General features: G+C 40.7%; 2 protein-coding genes across 3 annotated transcripts; both read right to left on the reverse strand.

Annotated features, from left to right (window-relative positions):
- Nucleotides 1-427: 427 nt before the first annotated feature.
- On the reverse strand, nucleotides 428-10,386 carry mau2 (MAU2 sister chromatid cohesion factor). The gene is made up of 19 exons (XM_051139200.1): nucleotides 10,099-10,386; nucleotides 9,771-9,788; nucleotides 9,532-9,597; nucleotides 9,092-9,187; nucleotides 8,313-8,407; nucleotides 8,174-8,201; nucleotides 6,910-7,065; nucleotides 6,575-6,721; nucleotides 5,690-5,780; nucleotides 5,497-5,600; nucleotides 5,334-5,411; nucleotides 4,741-4,806; nucleotides 4,517-4,600; nucleotides 4,385-4,434; nucleotides 3,488-3,565; nucleotides 3,277-3,388; nucleotides 3,073-3,163; nucleotides 2,266-2,393; nucleotides 428-2,052 (listed from the first exon to the last, which is right to left on the reverse strand). Exons 1-19 carry the CDS (start codon nucleotides 10,333-10,335, stop codon nucleotides 1,978-1,980), a joined length of 1,800 nt encoding a protein of 599 aa, XP_050995157.1. The 5' UTR covers nucleotides 10,336-10,386; the 3' UTR covers nucleotides 428-1,977.
- A 792-nt stretch (nucleotides 10,387-11,178) lies between these two features.
- sugp1 (SURP and G patch domain containing 1) lies at nucleotides 11,179-19,196 on the reverse strand. 2 transcript variants are annotated; one of them, XM_051139152.1, is made up of 14 exons: nucleotides 19,095-19,196; nucleotides 18,120-18,300; nucleotides 17,895-18,040; nucleotides 17,005-17,241; nucleotides 16,389-16,512; nucleotides 16,198-16,286; nucleotides 14,846-14,957; nucleotides 14,413-14,669; nucleotides 13,927-14,033; nucleotides 13,577-13,754; nucleotides 13,366-13,472; nucleotides 13,050-13,195; nucleotides 11,867-11,996; nucleotides 11,179-11,648 (listed from the first exon to the last, which is right to left on the reverse strand). In XM_051139152.1, the coding sequence occupies exons 1-14, from the start codon at nucleotides 19,111-19,113 to the stop codon at nucleotides 11,622-11,624; spliced, it is 1,860 nt and encodes a 619-aa protein (XP_050995109.1). In that variant the 5' UTR covers nucleotides 19,114-19,196; the 3' UTR covers nucleotides 11,179-11,621. The 2 variants fall into 2 exon arrangements, with proteins under 2 accessions (XP_050995109.1, XP_050995099.1); XM_051139142.1 differs by having other exon boundaries at nucleotides 14,846-14,969.
- Nucleotides 19,197-19,324: the final 128 nt, after the last annotated feature.

A 19,324-nucleotide genomic window follows, 5' to 3' on the forward strand; every position in this document is an offset into this window, starting at 1 on the left:
ACTTTGTACAAACCCTGTAAATATGTGGCTGGATTTTGATGTGAGACACAACAGGAGATGGACTTTTTCACTGGAGGAAGCGTTATTATGGATTATGGACTTGTATTTTAGTTAAAAATGCCTCAATGGATTTGTTTCAGGTTTTGTGTTCTCAAGATGTGAACTGATGGACTGGAGTGGTGTGGATTACTTGTGGATTATTGTGATGTTTTTATCAGCGGTTTGGACTCTCATTCTGACGGCACCCATTCACCGCAGAGGATCCACTGCTGAGACACTGATGGAATGACAGATTTTTCCTCATGTTAAGATGAATCTGCATCGCTTTCTGTGGTCTAGAACACGGAGTCACAAACACTGCTGAACCCTGAAGAGTTTCTAGTGAAAGACTCTTCATATGGCTGAATAAAACACACAGGACCCTGCATACACTTCTCCAATTTTATTTTAAAAATCCTGATGATTTTGAAGCAGACACAAAGAAAAAATATGAGGGTTTAAAAATACAGTTATTAGAAAGAGCGCCGGCTGATCCGAGACCAGAACGAGCCGAGAACGAGCCTTTACTACCCGATGTTCGAAGCGTCTGATAAACTACAGAAACAACAGTTTTCATAACATTTATACAAACAAAGGCTATTCCAAATCAAAATAATGACAAAGATTATAATATTGTTAAATGTGGTATATAAATATTCAAACTTTACAAAATTTAATAAATGTATTTGTTAAAACTACAGAGGAAAAGAGGTAAATACCTTTAAAAGAAAAGACTGTCCTCACAGCGTTTGTACAGAGGGTAAAACATGAGACGTGCAAGTACAAAACAAACGTGTTCCGAGCACAAAATGAGACCAGTCGAGTCATGTGTGTAAAAATATCAGCGCATAGAAAAGTTCAGACTGTCGTCACACATCAAACAGCTCAGAGATCCGCTCTGCTCCTCACAGTCAACAGTGAGAGTGAAGCTGCTGCTCCAAATAAAGACTAAAGACCAAACACTGAACAGAGACCAGACACGAGGCGCCCTCTGCTGGTCACATGACATACACTTCCTGCAGTTCCCCACTGTGACGTGGGCCAATCTCACGAAACGCATCCATCTTCACCCCAAAATAACGGAAAAGTCACATTTCCCGTGATGAAAGTGAAGCCTGTTTTTTTTTGCGGTGATGTTATTTCCATAAACACATTCGCACAGGAACCGATGTTCTTCTCTCATTACTGTGAACACAAATACTGTAAAGATTTATTTAAACCAGCATAAATTAAAGGAAGTACAACAAATACTACCACAATGCATAAATAATTTAAATAAATGTCAACAAAATTAAGATTACAATAATGAGAATGTAGGGATCGAAAGTGTCCTGAAAACAAAAAGACCTAAATTCTAAAATCAGGCTTCATTTTTCTGACCGTATTATTTTGAGGTGAATGAACTTTGATGAGTTTAACACAAATTCAGCCGTTCGCTGAAGCGCCGACACGAGACCCGCAGATCAGAGGCGGTGTCTCTAGTTTATGAGTTTGAGGTTGAAAACGCTAAACGACTCATTACAGATTAACTGAAATGACGCGGTGCGGTTACCGGAGGAGAACGGCTGCTAACCAACACGGCTAAACCCGTCTGTGAGGAGCGATGTGTGACGACAGCGTTAAAACAGAGAGATGAGGAGGAGCAGAACAGAAACACTGCGGTCACGCGATCAAACGCGCTGTGAACTAAAACGCACGGATCTGCTGTGACCTTTGACCTCTGACCCCCGTCTGTCCTCGATCCGAACGCAATCAATCGAACGCCGCCAAAGACGTAAACCGTGAACAACTCAATAAGTTAAAATATGAATGATACAAGAGAGAAATATGCAGGTGAAAGGCAGCAGAGTCTCGCTCGTCCCGAGTGTGTGTGTGTGTGAGTGTTAGAGGAGGACCGGTATGTACAGTGTTTGTGTGTGTGTGTGTGTGTGTGTGTGTTTAAAGCAGGCTGGCCAGGCTGGTGGTGGGTCCGTTCTGAGCCTGCATATGCACAGGAGGAGGGCCTTCAGTCCACTGAAACACATCAAATACATTCATTTACATGTGGGAATGAATGATGAGACACTCCTCACATCGAACATTGAAGGTGCCGTCAGATGATGTCATATACATTTGTTATAGATTGAATGCAAAACACTATTAGAAATAAAGAGTCTCTTGATTTTCCCATTCTCAGCTGTAAGGTGACGTGTGTGTGTGTGTGTGTGTGTGTGTGTGTGTACGTACACTGATGAGGTTGTGTTCCTGCATGCTGCAGGCGGCGATGTGATCCTGCAGGAGCTGCTGGGAGAAGTTCTGGTGCATCTGTGCAGCCTCGTGCGCATCCATGGAGTTCCCGCAGGCCTTGTTGAGATCTGGACAGACAGACGCGTGACGTGAGCTTCAACTCAGTCTGAATAGTCAATGATTCTGTATACCAATATGTATATTGTATATTGGCTGTCAGTCGATTAAAAATTTTACATGATTTACATGATGTTTCAATTAATTAATTACAAAATAAATTTGACTGTGAAAAAGATTATTTAAAGCTATTTTTGTGTTAAATGAGAAAGTATCAAGTAGACATTACAAATGGTTGCTTTAGCAAGAAATATTTTTTTTGATTCAACAAAATTTACACAAATGTTTAGGCTTCAACGGCCTATGGAAACTATATACAAACTATGGAACATGAAAGAAGATCATTTGAGTAACATAGTATTTTTGTTCATTCAGTGAAAGTCATTGTTAACCAAAACAGCATGACAAAATACCTTCTTTCATCTTCCACATAAGAAAGGTTATTTTCTTTAATACTTATATTTTTACTGTTGTTGTTATTATTATTATTATTACACAGTCATACTGTTATTTATTTAAATAAAAGTCAGAGCCAAATTGTGCATGCCTACAAATTAATACACAAATAAATAAATAAATAAATAAAGGCACAATTCAGATGTTTCCGAACCATGCAGCCCTACATATATATTCCACATACACTTGCAGAGATGATTGTGTGTGTGTGTGTGTGTGTGGTGCTGAACTCACCCTTGAGCAGAGCGGATGACCAGAGCTGCACAGACATGTCTGGGATCTTACTGGCCAGCTGCATCGCTGGAACCACCATGTTGTTGCTCTCCTGAACAAACACACAGCAGAAACACACCATGACTGACGGCACTCGCTCCGCTGGACTGAGGAGAAAGAGCTGACAAACTACAGTATGTTTGAGTGTGTGTGTGTGTGATTTACTCTGTGGTTCCCCAGCACGTAGAAAATGTGTCCCAGCAGCACCAGAGAGCAGGCCGTCAGACGGTTCAGATCCTCCGCATTGGACATCTTCAGTGTCTCGCGCAGGAAACGCCTGCAAACACACACATGATCATCAGCATCACTGACAAACACAAACACACACACACACACACACACACACACACAGGTCTGAGAGCAAGAAGAAACTCACTTGGCTTCATTGTAGCGTCCCTGGAAGAAGGACAGAAGGCCTCGGATGTAAAACGCAGCGGCGCGCAGACAGTGAGAACTGAAAACACAGCACAAACATCAAACTTCAGTTTAGAACAGCAGAGATGAAGGCTGGGAAAACTCAGGCACAGGAGCTTTATACAGCACGGAGTGATTTACAGCAGCGTCACAGAAATAACAGAAAATAAAGAGGGTTAATGTTGTAAAATTAATCAATTCATGAGTCTCTGAGTAACATACAGAGCTGATTCATCACTGAATGAATCCACGGTTTTAAACGAATTGAGTGAGCCAATGATTCAGTGAGTCATAAAGACAGTCAATTGCTTCATTTGTGAACAAATCAATTAAATGACTCACTCAGTAAAACTCACTGTTATCTAGTGGTGCTTTTAGTTTATATTCAATTCAATTCATTATCCAACTTTTAAAGCCCACTAATACCTTCTTTATTTATGATCAAACAAAAGTCTTTCTAAAGCTCCTTTCTTTGTAACGTCTTCAGTGCTTTTCTCATTTAACACAATAATGACTTTAAAGGATCTTTTGATGGTAATTTCTTCACCAATTTCTTCATTGATGATTATTTTGTGATTAATTACATTAAACTTAATTAAAACATACTGTATAATTAATTCCATTAAAAACTGTAACTGTTTGACAGCCCTAATATATAAACACATCTTGACTATTTCAGCTCCTCTTCCAATTAGAATAAGTAGAATCTGAATCCGTTTTATCAGTTGAATTGTTTTGAATCTTTAGTTTCGAATTCAAGTGAAGTTTACACACTGATTCATTCATCTGTTATGAATCCTCTGCTAAAGCGACTGTTTTTCAGTCTTGTGTGTGTGTGTGTGTGTGAGATCGGCTTTACCTGACGGGGAAGTTGTGGTCTGGGTTTATCCGCTCTAATAGATTGTACAGCTGCACGAATGAAGAGAGAAGAACATCATGAGTCACTGATGATTACTGATGAAGATTATGAATGTGTTTTATGATCACTGACCTCCTGATGTCTGTTTCCCTCTCTGATGTACACACTCGCCAGATTAGTGACAATGAACGTCCACAGCTCCTGATGGGAGGTTAGCTGCGCACACACACACAGACACACACAGACACACACAGACACACACAGACACACACAGACACACACAGACACACACATATATGAATGAATGAGCTCAGTCCGTCATGTTTGTAAGAACAGTGTGTGTCTGCGTGTCTCACCCGCAGCGCTGTAGTGAACTGAGCCTCAGCGTTATCCATACAGTTGACAGAGATACAGTACAAACCCTGAAACACAAACACCACGAGCGACACATACAACTCATGATCTGCTGTTTTCATCACATTAAATAATTCACATTAACTCCATCTGTATCTGCTGTATTTCAAACACATTCATTTTAAATGCAACACGTGCCAAACATCTTAAACTTGTAATGAGACGAACACATAACAACAGAAATATTAAGGAAACCTTGAAAGCAACTGAGGCAGCAATAAATCTTAGTCTTGTAATTTTACAGTTTAAAATGATTTTTAGTAATTTTTATATTTTTGTAATAATAATAATAACAACAATAATAATATTAAATAAATATCTATTGCCAATAATAAATTATATATTATTTTTGTTATTGAAATAAAATAACAGCAAAAGAGATTTTGTTTTTAAATGCTTTTTTAAAATCACAATCACATTCTTATAAGAAATTTTGTAATTTGACCTCTTTTTATAAAAATGAGACCATTCTCCACTTGTATTGGTTTGTATGTGTTAGCAGAGATGATAGCGATGTTGTGTAGTTTGGTCTCACCAGGAGCGTGTGGAGCTGAGCCGCGTGATTGGAGAAGAGCCGTGGAGACTGCTGACACAGCTGACACACCTGGGAGATCTGACAACACACACACACACACACACCTGTTAGACACGGCGGCGGCAGCATCACAGCACTGTATTAAACACAAACACACACAGACCTCCTGCAGCGCCGTGGCCTTGTGTCCCGTCACCAGACGACACATGATGATGTGCTCCAGCAGAATGACTTGAAACGAGGACAGGATGGGGCTGCAGTCCAACACTGACAAACACACACATCACAACATCAGTTCTCTCACACACACACAATCACGAGTCTTTGCGTGTGTTTTATCGTGTGACGCGACTCACTCTTGAGCTTCTCCAGCTGCATGAGGGCCTTATCAGTGTACTTCTGGGCTTTCTCCAGATATCCGGCCTGCATCGAGTGCATGACCGTCACCTGAAACACACGATACACACACATAAACACCTCACCTCTCACTACAATCAAATCATCAATACAAACACACACAGGCGCATTAAACAAGAACAACGCAGAAAACAACTTCCTCACGCCTCATTTGTTTTCATATTTTTGCACAATTCCACCATCTAATTTGCTTTGTCTAAATAAATAAATAACTATGAAGTAAACGTTAATAAATACTTGCATATTCAACTAATCAAAGACAAAATTATAAAATAATCAAAATGGCGACAAATCAAAAGCAAACAACTGCTCATATTCAACCACAAATTTAAAGAAATAAATTGTTGATGATCAATTTATATTCTGCACAAAGAAAATAAAACTATTGATAATGCAAAACCGAATAAATTACATATTTAAACATAATATTATTTATTAAACTAATTTGTATTTTTACTATTCATGTATATTTATTTATTCTGCTCTAATTAATTTGAAACAGTTCTCTAATCATTTTAAAATTCTTATTTTCAGCTTTTTTGTTGTCGTTGTGATTACTTTTGATTATTTTAATTCCCTTTTATGTAATGCACTTTGAATTACCATTGTGTATGAAATGTGCTACATAAATAAACTTGCCTCACTGTATACTGAATTAAAAAAAAAAAAAAAAGTGTTCAGACAGGATAATTTTTTCACATTAAAATAATGTAAATTTAGAATTATTCAGATTCAATCACTACTGGTGAAGGAAAAAGCAGGAAAAACTGCACGTCTGTTGCAAGTGTGCATAAGTGTGTGATGTCAGACATGAAGACGCTCACCAGATAGACGAGGACACACATGTGCTCTTTGGGCAGCCAGTGGAAGAGATCGGCCGAGTTACTGGGCAGGATTTCATCATCGTGGAGTGTGGAGATGGTTTGGATGCACTGCTGCAGCTGCTTCAGACACGGCTTCACGCTCTTCACCTGCACACACAGACACACACAGACACACACAGACACACACAGACACACACAGACACACACAGACACACACAGACACACACAGACACACACAGACACACACAATCATCTGCAGTCAGTTCTGATCGGGTCAAACTATCCAACACAATGTATAGATCAGTCAAACAACAGGAGAAACGCGCGGCTCTCACCTGTCCGGCGTCCAGGTAATGCGTGACCTGCAGCACTAGGAAGAAAACACGCAGCGACTCCTTCTGGATAGGGTTTCCCTGCCAGGTTTCCACGATCTGCCCGCAGAGAGTCAGGAGCGGATGAACCTCCTGCAGCTTACGCTCCATCAGCAGCAACTAAACACAGCAGATCAGCAGATGAACAGCAGCGTCTCACAAACACACACACACAGTCCTGCATCACATCTGCTCAATCAAACACAACACTCGAGCTGCTGACTGCAAAAACACGGCTTTATCACCTCACAAAATATGATGCATCTCACAGCATTTTTGTTTTGGTCAACCATTAATAACGGGAAAAAGTCTCGTATTATCCCTCAATCAGCAGAAAATCACCACAAACACACAATTCCTGTGACATCTATCTGATCGATTCTCAGCCCATTTTCACATGCATGACATTATTTTACACCTAATCTTGATTTTAAGATTGCAGATGCAAACATAAGCATGATGTTTTCTGCTTCTACTGCAATCAAACAGCAAAAGAAAGTGACAGATTTGTGGAAAACAAGCTCATCTTGGTTTGCATATTTAGTGAAGTTCTCTGACATTAAAATTTCAAACATACTTTTCAACTGCTTTGCAGGTTTCAAGTTAAATGATACCTGTTGAATACTTATTTTCAAAACTTCTAACATTTGACAGCTTTTTGTTATTTTGAGATAAAGTCATTAAAGCTGATACACATAAATAAAATGTGAAAGATCTTCATTTTTATTTTGTGAGAGAAAAAAACTGAAGTTCGAAAGTTTCTATTGATATTTTTAAACTCAGGATCATCAAATTAGGTGATAACTGGACTTTTTTGCAAATCAGGTGCAAAACCTGAATAAATGAGTGTGTATAATACATATTGTGATACCAAAAATACAGGAAGTTTAAGCAGATTACTTTCAAAGCTGTATTTGGAAACAATGAATGAATTTAATGAATCATTTAAGCATGAAATCCTTTTAGGGCTACAAAATTTCCTCCTTCAGTAAACATTACAAAAAACTATTTCTGCTTGAGTTTCATAGGACGCATTCTCCCTGTGTTTGACCGATTCAATATGACCATAAAATAACACCTGTCACAAATTACTGTTTGTAATATTGAGATCATCATGTTATGATGAAATAAAAATATTAAAATAAAAAATATACTGTAATTATACTGTCAAAAAATAAATAAATCATAAAAATAACTATTTTACAAGATACAGACTGATGTGACTCACCATGCCTTTGCTCAACAGGAAGAGAGCTCTGTGAAAATGATAGTTATTATTAGTCATCAACATCTCTGTGTGAAATCAAACACACATCATAACAACAAACTCATTGCTCTTATGAAACACTGAACGTCATTATCAATACCTGGTATATTCAGATCCCACGACTCTGGCGTATTCAGCTCCGACTCCCAGCAGATCACAGGCCGACACCAGATCCTTCTCCAGCGTGTGGAGTTGCTGCAGCAGAACAACAACGACATCCATCACACGCCATCATCACGACGCTCACGTCTGACCAAGAACGACTGGTTAATTCGAGTCTGATTCTTTAGGGAATATGCATTCCTGTGCACACTAATATTTGACTTCATATTCCTTCATCAGACATCACTGACTTGCTCGACCTCAGGTCATCATCAGTTCCTCAATTTCTGTTCTATAGAGAGGTCTTTAAATATGTGACCCCGAACCACAAAACCAGTCTTTAGTAGCACGGGTATATTTGTAGCAATAGCCAAAAATACATTGCATGTACCAAAAATCATTAGGATATTAAGTAAAGATCATGTTCCATCAAGATATTCTGTAAATTTCCTACCGTAAATATATCAAAACTTCATTCTGATTAGTAATATGCATTGCTAAGAACTTCATTTGGACAACTTTAAAGGTGATTTTCTCAATATTTAGATTTTTTTTCCCCTCAGATTACAGATTTTCAAATAGTTGCATCTCAGCCAAATATTGTCCTGACAAACCACACATCAATAGAAAGCTTATTTATTCAGATCTCAATTTTTTACAAAAATGACCCTCATGACTGGTCTTGTGGCCCAGGGTCACTAACGTGACACTGCAGAAGCGGTTATGAGCGGTTATGACCGTAACGAGTCATTAACGAGCGTCTGAGTCGTCACGTACCGCCAGCTGGAACAGAAGCCTGCAGTGCCAGTATGGAGTCTGCTGCGAGATCTGAATGGCCTTCCGTAACAGCGGTTTCGCCGAATCAACCAAGTTCTTGTAAAAAGAAAAGTAAATACATTCACACAAACCACACAACTGATCCATCTAAAATCACGACAAATAAATATGAATATTTATTAATAAATATATGCATATACACTTTCATTACAGAAACAGTTTTTTATTAAAAATATCTTTTAGATATTTTTAAAATAGTTTTTATGTAAGAAAATATTTTACTTCATATATATTTTAAATTAAACTGAATATACACTATACACTTGTACACATTATAAAGGATTTATTATAGATTTCAATATATAGGCCCCTTGGACGAGGCTGAACTTATGTCAACTCAATCTCAACTTTTTGTGTTATGAAATGTGAATCAGACTCACCTGCTGGCAGTAAAGCTCTGACAGGAGACTCGCCGCCTCAAACTTAACATCTTCAAACTGTGCTACCTGCACATCAGGGCTAAGGAAAGCTCAATAAAACACCGGTGTTATTAGTTATCATGTAAGTCAGCCCTGTGTTCACACACTTACAGCAGAGCATCTGATTACTTCAATCACCATCTCAAAACAAACCACAAAATCAAGTTTGACATTTGTTTCCCAAATGTGGTAAAGGATACTTGCTGTGAGATGAGCCACTGAAACAGAGACAGAAAGAACATCGTGAGTCATATTTATGAGTCCCTACAGTAACACATCCCATAATCCCACAGAACAAAATACAGAAGAAAGAGGAAAACACAACAGAGCTTCTTTCAAAAGACTCTCCTTATAAAAGCTTTACAACAATAAGCCCCTAAAACACCGAAACATCATCAGTAGCACATTCCATCGCTGAATCTGTTGATGAATTACGAACACCACCAATAAAAACATTGTACTAAAACGTAGCCCGGGACCGCGGCCTTTCGCTCGGCTGACGCCCCGGGCTTTCCTGCGCTCTCTCACCGCTTTCTCGAGGTGCGTGCGGGCCAGCTCGCTGTTCTTCGTGTGATGGTAGAGCACCGAGCCCAGCTGCAAGTGCGTCCGGGCCTCCACTCTCTGCGGAGGCTTGAACTGGAAGACGGCCTGCAGGCAGTGCACACACAAGCGGATTTTGGGAGGGCTGGAGGTTCGGAAATGTTCGGCGAAACCGAGCAGAGCCAGATACCAGGAGTCCGGGGCCTCTGCGCCTGCCGCCATCATCACCACAACAACAACTAGACGAGAGCTCAGCAAGTCTCGCGAGAACACAGGCGGCGGCGAGAGTTCCACCCTGAACGGCCCTACCCTCGACGAGAGCTTCGCTGGATCTCGCGAGAGGACGTTTCAGACGCTCGCCTCGACGAATACAAATAAATACATCACATCTGTGATCCATTAGAAACTCATAAAAACTCCCTTGCTTTTAATCTTCTTAATAAAGAACCGGTTAATGCATCCTTAAAATAGTAAAATAGTACCTGTAACATCAATGAAAAAATAAGGAACATTTTCTTTTCGGGTTCTGCATATTGGGAGAAATCAATGAGGGATATAAAGAAGTAGCTTTTAGAACAGAGAATTTGTTTTATATTCTTATAACATGGAGATATTATAACATACAGACAATGATCTTTCTGTTACTTTGTGGCGTTTCCTCAAGAAGTTTCTGGAACCAGTTAAATCTTTTCCTTTTTTAAAGAATACAACAACAATCAAGCTCTGGTTCTGATTCATAGAATATTTTACACTTTTTTTACTCCATGGAATATTTGTACATTAAATCTTCATTTGTCACTTCACAGGACAATGTAAAATATCATACATCATTCATATCATATATCGTTCATAGAAAACCCAAACCACTTCACAAACACGTCTAAATGAGGAGATTCACGTCTTCCAGACTTTGTTGAAGATCCTCCACCATTTCACTGCATAACAAGCATCTTATTCTCAGAACGCTTCATATGCTGCACATTTAAAAAGCAGTAAAACTGAAGGTGAATGAAGAATCACTGCTATATCAGTTCAGATAGAGAAGAATCACACACACACAGAGAGCGCTTGAGAGCACAGACGTTTAATTGATCTCACAGAGTCAATGACAGACGGTTGAGTTTAATCAGGACTGTAACGAGCCCAAAACGACCGAGAGGGTTTGTGCAGGTCGAAGAAGTCGATCAGGTTTTGTTTGTAATATCTGTGCTCCTTAACAGGTAAAACAGACATAAAATCCAGGAACTTGCACTGATGTTATTATTATATTACGCAGCTTACTATATCGTGGGCTTTTACAGTTTTGAATAAATGTAATATAATAAATCAACATCTTTAAAGAAACAAACAGAAACACGTGAAGGGCTCGAGTCTGTGACGGCTCATTAAAACAAACTCGAGACGGGTGGAAAAAAAAATCTATTCTTTGAAATAAAGCACATCATAATTCAACCTGTTATGAGAAAAAAGACAAAACAAGAATGGTGGATCCAGAGGAGATGCTGCTGCGTTCAATAGTACGGCCTCCTGGGATTGTTCTGTGCGGAAACAGAAGAGACGCGTTATGAAAATGACCATCTTCTCTATTGTTACACAAGAGATGGAGCTTGTTTTGGTGCGTTTCAGTTCGTCTGGCTGGTGCAAATGAACCACAAACAAATAACACAAGACAAGCTCAGAACACTGATTCAAGGAACTACATCATGTGCAAGCACACTAAAATGGCTGATGAGTAATGAGTCCGTGAGAGACTCACCAGAGGGTTCGGTCTGAAGCGATACGCCAGCATCATCCTCTTACGGAAAGCATCGTATTCATCGTCACTCTTGGTGAGTTCAGCGGGTCTGTCCACACCGAAGCCTGCGCCGTCCACCGCCGTGCTGCCTCTGCACACACACGCACACACACACAATCAGCACTGTATTTCACTGACCCCGTTTAGTGTCAGGTGATCTGATCATGAGCATTCAGCACTAAATACACGTGTAAGCCGATCTGAAGCTGAAACCGCATTCAGAGGCGTCAGAAACACATGCGATCGCATCACGTTTGTTGGGTAAATGTGTCCTGAAGCACCGCCCACTCACCTGTCAATCAAACACTGCACTGAAACAAACGTTCAGACACGTGACTTTAAACATAAATAACTGTTACTCAACAGAAGTCACATGCTTGGGGTTTAAAAGATACTTCATATGTGACCCTGGACCACAAAACCAGTCCAAAGGGTCAAATCTTTTTAAATTGAGATTTATACATCATTTGAAAGCAGAATAAATAGGTTTTCCACTGATGTATGGTTTGTTAGGACAATATTTGGTCGAGATATGACTACTTGAAAATCTGGAATCTGAGGGTGCAAAAAAAAAAAAAAATCTAAATACTGAGAAAATCGTTCTTAGCAATGCATATTACTAATTAAAAATTGAGTTTTGACATTTTTTGACATTTATGGTAGGAAACTTACAAAATATCTTCATGGAACATGATTTTTACTTAATATCCTAATGATTTTTGGCATAAAAGAATAACTGATCATTTTGACCCATACAATGTATTTTTGGCTATTGCTACAAACCTGTGATACTTAATACTGGTTTTGTGGTCCAGGGTCACATATTTAACAATATTATTAATTTAAAGCGCTGCCACCATTATATGAGAACAATACTTGAACTGAATTGATCTGAATAATGACTCTGATGATAATGATCTTCTGTAGAGTTGCTTTCCCAAATCCTAGAGCTTTAAGGTTTCCAGCAAATTTTTAATGTGTCTTCTGCCTTTTGCATCCATCTGCATGTTTGTAATATGTTGGTCAAGCTGTCACATGTGTATTTGTATCAAATATGATGCGGATGAGATCTGTTTGTGTGTGTCTCTATGTTTGTTTGTTTGTTAATGTGTGTGTGTGTGTGTGTGTGTGTGTCTCTGTTCACCTGTTGACGGGGTTTTTGATGCCCTGTCCATCTGAGCCCAGACCTTCGCCCTCCTTCCAGCCCATCTTCATGAGCATCTGGAAGCCGATGTTCTCCACCGTCAGCTTGAACTCCTTGTACTCGGAGTAATCTGGATCTCTGCCTTCCTGCACATCACAGACAGGAAATACACACGTCACACCTTCACAATCAGCAGCCGCTTCCTGTCTCATTCTGTGTCATATTTACATTTTTGCATTTGGCCAATGCAGAACTACAATGACTGTTTTCAAACAGGTTGTGTGCGTGTCAGGTCACATGACGTGATCCTTCTCACCTTCAGAGCTTTAAACGTCTCCATGAACTTCTCCAGCTCATCCGGAGGCAGGAAGTCACCAATGAAGTGTTTCCCTTTGCCCATCTCCGTCAGCTGCTCCGCCCACTCTGTGAAAGACACACATTTTGCACACGTGTGTCATATTAAACCTCAAAAGCAGCGCGTCGTGAGTGTGTATTCAGTCACTGTGTGTCCTGCGGTGACCTCTGACCTCTGGTCTTCTCCATCTCCATCTGTCTCAGCCGATGTTCCCAGGTTCCGTCCTCGGGATCCACTTCCTCATCGCTGTCGTACTCGTGCTGGTGGTTTTTGATGGCTTTCTCCCACAACAGCTGCATGTCCTGCATCGCACGCTTGTGCTTCATGATCATGTCGTACATCTCCTGCATCTGATGTGCACACACACACACATACACATTTATACATTTATACAAGTACAGTGATCTATACTATAGAGCACGTCTCAGCTGCTTGATTGTTCATATGGTCGCAAATGGAACTATTATTGTCCAGCTCACGAGTGAGTGACCGTTGATGGGGTTTATGGGAGTGTGTTCGTACTTCTTGTTGTTCTTTGAGTTGTTTCTTCTGTTCGTCTGACAGCTCCGTCACACCCACCAGACCGACAGGCTTCCCCTTCTTATATCCCAGACTGCTCAGCTCCTGATCTAGACACACATACACACAGATCAAACGTGGTCAAATTATACATGAAAGTGTGTGTACCTGGTATTTATCACGTTATGGGGACCAAATGTCCCCACAAGGATAGTAAAACCAGTCAATTTTGACCTTGTGGAAACATTTTTAGGTCCCCATGAGGAAACAGGCTTATAAATCATGCAGAATGAGGTTTTTTATTTCAGAAAGTAAAAGTGTGTACAGTCTCCTGTGAGGGCTAGGTTTAGGTGTAGGTGTAGGTGATAGACAATATGGTTTGTACAGTATAAAAACCATTACGCCTATGGAATGTCCCCATAAAACATGGAAACACAACGTGTGTGTGTGTGTGTGTGTGTGTGTGTGTGTGTGTGTGTGTGTGAGTACCAGTCAGAGCAGGAGTGTTGGATCCGGCGGCTGGAGCAGCAGGGCTGATGAGTGTCGGTGAGGGCAGCTCCACTTTATCATCCTCGGCTCCCCAGCGGCTCTTCCTCTTCCTCTTGGCGGCGGCGGGCGTGTGCGTGTGTTCCTGTGAGACGGGCTGAGCGGCCGTCTGTGACTCGCTGCTGGTCTTGGCCTGACGGTACTCGTCCACTTTAGCCTTATAGAAGCGATGAGCTGCGCTCTGATAGTCGTACAGGAAACTGACAAAGAGCACAAACATCATCTTCCGTTTCTCAATCTCTTTTTATATCTGTGTTAAATACAGTGCATTATGGGTGTTGAAGCGAACACCAGAGGCCTCTTTCTCAGTTGTGTAGCTCTGATTTTCGTGTTCCTACAGCACAATCTAGTTTGATTAAAGCCCACGGTGTCTCACCTGAAAGCGGGATTGTCTCGGTTGTGTTGAGCAGCCATGATCTCCACCTCCGGGCCGCCGTCCGCCACGAAGCGCGCCAGTTTCTCCGCCACCTTCCTGGTGCTGTCGTCCACTGAGGAGGAGACTTTAAGCAGTCTATCAGAACCAGCAGCTCAAACTAAACAAGCTCCATTATGAGTGAGTGTACTGCAGCAGAGAGAGAGCTGGATGGGGTTTGGGAAGAGCACAGTGACGTCTGACGGACACACACTCACACACACTCATGTCTGCTCACGCACACACTACACGACTGAACACGCATCTACAGATGAGGCGTGTCCATCAAAACCGAAGAGACAATCCTTAAATTAATTTTTAAAAGTTGTTTCTTTTTCTTAAAAATCTCTAAAAACCAGTAAACTCTGTTGTGATTAGTGAAGATCCCAGCACACACCGTTAACGTGACGACCGAGGAATGAATTTACACACCCTAACTTATCTGACTATAAGCATTAGCTATATGTGACCCTGGAGCACAAAACCAGTCAGAAGTATCACGGGTAAATTTGTAAAAACTACATTGTATGGGTCAAAATTATCGATTTTTCTTTTATGCCAAAAATCATTAGGATATTAAGTAAACATCATGTTCCATGAAGATATTTTGTAAATTTCCCACCGCAAATATATTAAAACTTAATTTTTGATTAGTGATATGCATTGCTAAGAACTCCAGATTTACATATAGTTGTATCTCAGCCAATATTGTCCTATCCTAACAAAGCACACATCAGTAAAAAGCTTATTTATTCAGCTTTCAGATTATATAAATCCATTTAAAAAAAAAAATTTAAAAAAAACTGACGCTTATGACTGGTTTTGTGGTCCAGGCTCACATATACACATACAAGTACAGTCTGTACATATATTAGACATCTGTTTGTGCTTCATCATTTCTTTCCATAATGCTATATATAAATTTTTTTTTTTTTATCAATAGTTTGTTTGCAGTGTCACAGTTGTTCTTAATTGCTGTAGAGGTTGAAAGGTAAAAAATCTCTACTCTTTCTATATTTTATTTCATCATTTCATTCATTTCTATTTTTTATTTCACATTATATCATATATCTTAACTGTTTATTATATTCTATTTTTTATGAAGTCCCTACATTTCAGTCGTGTGTTGTGCGCGTGGCTGAGGGTTCAGATGGACTCTCGCTCATCATGCATCAGTTTTGCTCACTTGAGAGTCCTAAATTGTCTGATAATGTGAATGTTTGTGAGTCTCTCTCTGTCTCTCCTTCACCATCAGGTCAAATCCCGTAACATTTAGACTATTTCTGTGTTCGTTAAACGTGTTTCTGAGCGCTCACCATCGTTCTGAGCCGAAGTGTCTCGTCTGATCTCAGCCACTCTCCTCCTGTAGTACAGATACTCCTTGCTGCTCCTCTCAAACAAGAACCTGTGCAAAAGAGAGAGTCAGCACTGAAACATCCGGACTGCTCACCAAATCCTTCAGGCTCAATATAGAAAACAAACTCTTAGTAACAGATGAGGAACTCACGAGAAGACGGGATTGTCTTTGTAGTCCTCCATGGCCTTCTTCTCCAGCTCAGCACCGCCTTCGGCGACAAACGCGGCCATCTTGTCGACGACGAGGCGCAGGTCTCCGTCCTCTGGGGGGGAAACTTTAAGCAGGCTATGAGAACGCCGCCATAACGCAAACACTGAACACAGCGCATGTCTGTCCTGGGATCTGATAATCTGACCGACATACAGTCACACGATGAGCGCAGCGAGCAGCAGACCGGCAGGAAGTGCTTACTCGTCACGATCTTAACGCTGAACCCGAGCCTTTCTAGTCTAGCGGGTCTGCTGCTCACACAGCTCGTCATGTGACTTCAGAAGGCAATAATGCACACGCGTCATATGGATTACGAATATTTATGGTCATCTTCACAGTATCAATAACGGTCCACATCTCTCATATGTAATAGAGCAGCGAGAACATCCTGCTAAATGTCTCCTTTTGTGCTCTACAGAAGAATGGTAGAACACAAAAGTTCACTGATGGGTGAACTAGTCCTTCAGTTAGTCACGTTAACTCGACCAGAAGAAGAACGCTGGTCAACAGGCCTTTAGATGACTATTCCCTGGTCAAAACGTGGAGAGTGCGATACCTTTGACCTCCAGATAGTGCGCATCAATGTCCTCGTCCTCTTCATCGTCCGGTGAGCTGAACACGCTGGGTCGGGTCGCGGGCAGCGCCGTCTTCTTGGACTGCGAGTAGTTTTTGAACTGATTGATCATGCTGCTGACGCCCAGACCCGGACGCTTGCCGATCAAAATGCTCCTCTTCTGAGCCTGAGATCCGCCCGAAGGCGGGCTCTGTGCGCTGGGGGCGGAGCCGGCCGATCCTACAGGAAATGACATCAGCATTTGCACATGATGCATTCACATCTTGTCAGAAAAACTGCACTTATTTGAACGCACTTGAGCGTCAGCAGCGAGCTGTAACGTCTTACTTTAAGCCCTGAGTTTCGTTAACGTCAGTGAGAAAACATCAACACTATACAGTAAGTTACAGCCTCATTAATGCACAATTATTTCACTTTTCACTTAAGCAGAAGTACAAGAGCTCACGTCACAGTGACACAAGCCAGGGCTGCTATGAGATTCATGTGTTAAATTGGTATTTTGAATACTGAAACAAATAAAATAATAATTTAAATACGAAACTAACAGTGTCAGTAGGTGGCAGCAAGTCACGGTCTTAACAAGTGAGTCACTGAGTCATTCACTCAACTGATTCGTTCAAACAACTGATTCATTCAGTGACTGTATGAATGCGTTAATCAGAGACGCACTTCTGTTGCGACTTTGTTTAGAGCTATTTTCACTGGTGAACCAGAGCAAAAATAGACAATATTTGTCTAAAATGTAACAGTATTAACCTCTGTACTGAACTGTTGTATGGAATCAATGTCACATTTGCAATTGTGCAGATGCTGTGGAAAAACCTGTGATATTACTGAAATGTATCATGTAGAAATGAGTCAAAGCGTCTCACCTTCATCAGCGCTGGATTTCTCTCGCTGCATCTTTAGAAACTGCTGCAGGAAACTGCCGTCATTCACAAACTTATTTGAGGATGATGATGACGACGATGATGATGATGATGATGATGAAGATGAAGATTCCTGTGAGGGAGGAGAACTGACACACACACACACACAGTTAAACATACGCAGATCACGTGTGTTCTGCTGTAGTGAAGATCAGAGCCGTGCGTCACCTGCTGGTTTTGTTCTGGTCCAGGTCCAGGCTCTGGTTCTGGTTCTGGATGGGCTTCTGCCTCAGCTGAGCCTGTTCTTTCAGTCTGGCCTCGATCTCTCTCTTCTTCTGAGCGATCAGCTCCTCCTGTCGCATGATCACATTCATCTTACTCTTCTGATGAGTCTTCCAGCCGCCTCGACCTGAAACACACAGACACACACACACACACGTTTGTTTCACCGTGTTACTGAGCTCATCTCATAGACTTCTTGAGTTTTTACATCAGGTCAGTGTCTCCTAACCCTAAACAAACCCTCACAGAAACACCAGATGTAAACAGAAACAAGGTTTGGCTGATTTATGAGCATTTATAAAGACTGATCACACACTAGTGGACTGACATGATATTTCATAACAAATGTGAGGATATTTGGCTTTCACAAGTAGAGTTTAACACACACACACACAGTTATATTCAGTTACATTCAAAAATGAAACTTTTTATTTTCATGACAATTCACGACAACATTTATATTTGTGGAAGAAACGTGATTTGTATACATTTTCTGAGCTATATTCCCATGTTTATATCATAAATGAATAAATTCCGTTTTAGTTTCAATTTAGTTCAGCTTTATTGACATGACAGTTGCAGAATAACACCGACAAAGCGTTTTAGAAAATACGAAACGGTTTAAGACTTAGATTATCATTTATAGTGAATCCAGACAAATAGAACTATTCATCATGAAATACAGAATATAAAGCGGCTCTGATGTCGTGTTTTATCTACCACACATTTCGATTAAACTGCAACATAAGTGTTTATGTTTGAGAGGTTTAGCACTGACGCGGCTAATCGATCAAAACAATCCAAGCAGACATCATTTCAACAAACAGAGTCAACAAACGACTTACAGACACACAAACAAACACACAACATGTGAGAGAATAGCGTGTTTGTGATGATATTTTAAAGTTTGCAAGCTTTTACCTGCATCGTTCGACTCCATTGCGCCGAATGTTGTGAAGCAGCTGCTTCTTCTGCAGTTTGACGAGCGGATGGAGAATTCAACCGCAGCGCTCGTATCGCCGCCTGCCGGCCGCCCTCTGCACATGCGCGTCTCACAATAAATACTGTGTACGTCAGCGGTGCCCAACCCTGTTCCTGGAGATCGACCTTCCTGCAGAGTTTGATCAAACACACCTGTTTGTAATTATCAA

Source organism: Labeo rohita, chromosome 2 (genome assembly GCF_022985175.1).
Source record: "Labeo rohita strain BAU-BD-2019 chromosome 2, IGBB_LRoh.1.0, whole genome shotgun sequence".
In the NCBI taxonomy this organism is placed as follows: domain Eukaryota; kingdom Metazoa; phylum Chordata; class Actinopteri; order Cypriniformes; family Cyprinidae; genus Labeo; species Labeo rohita.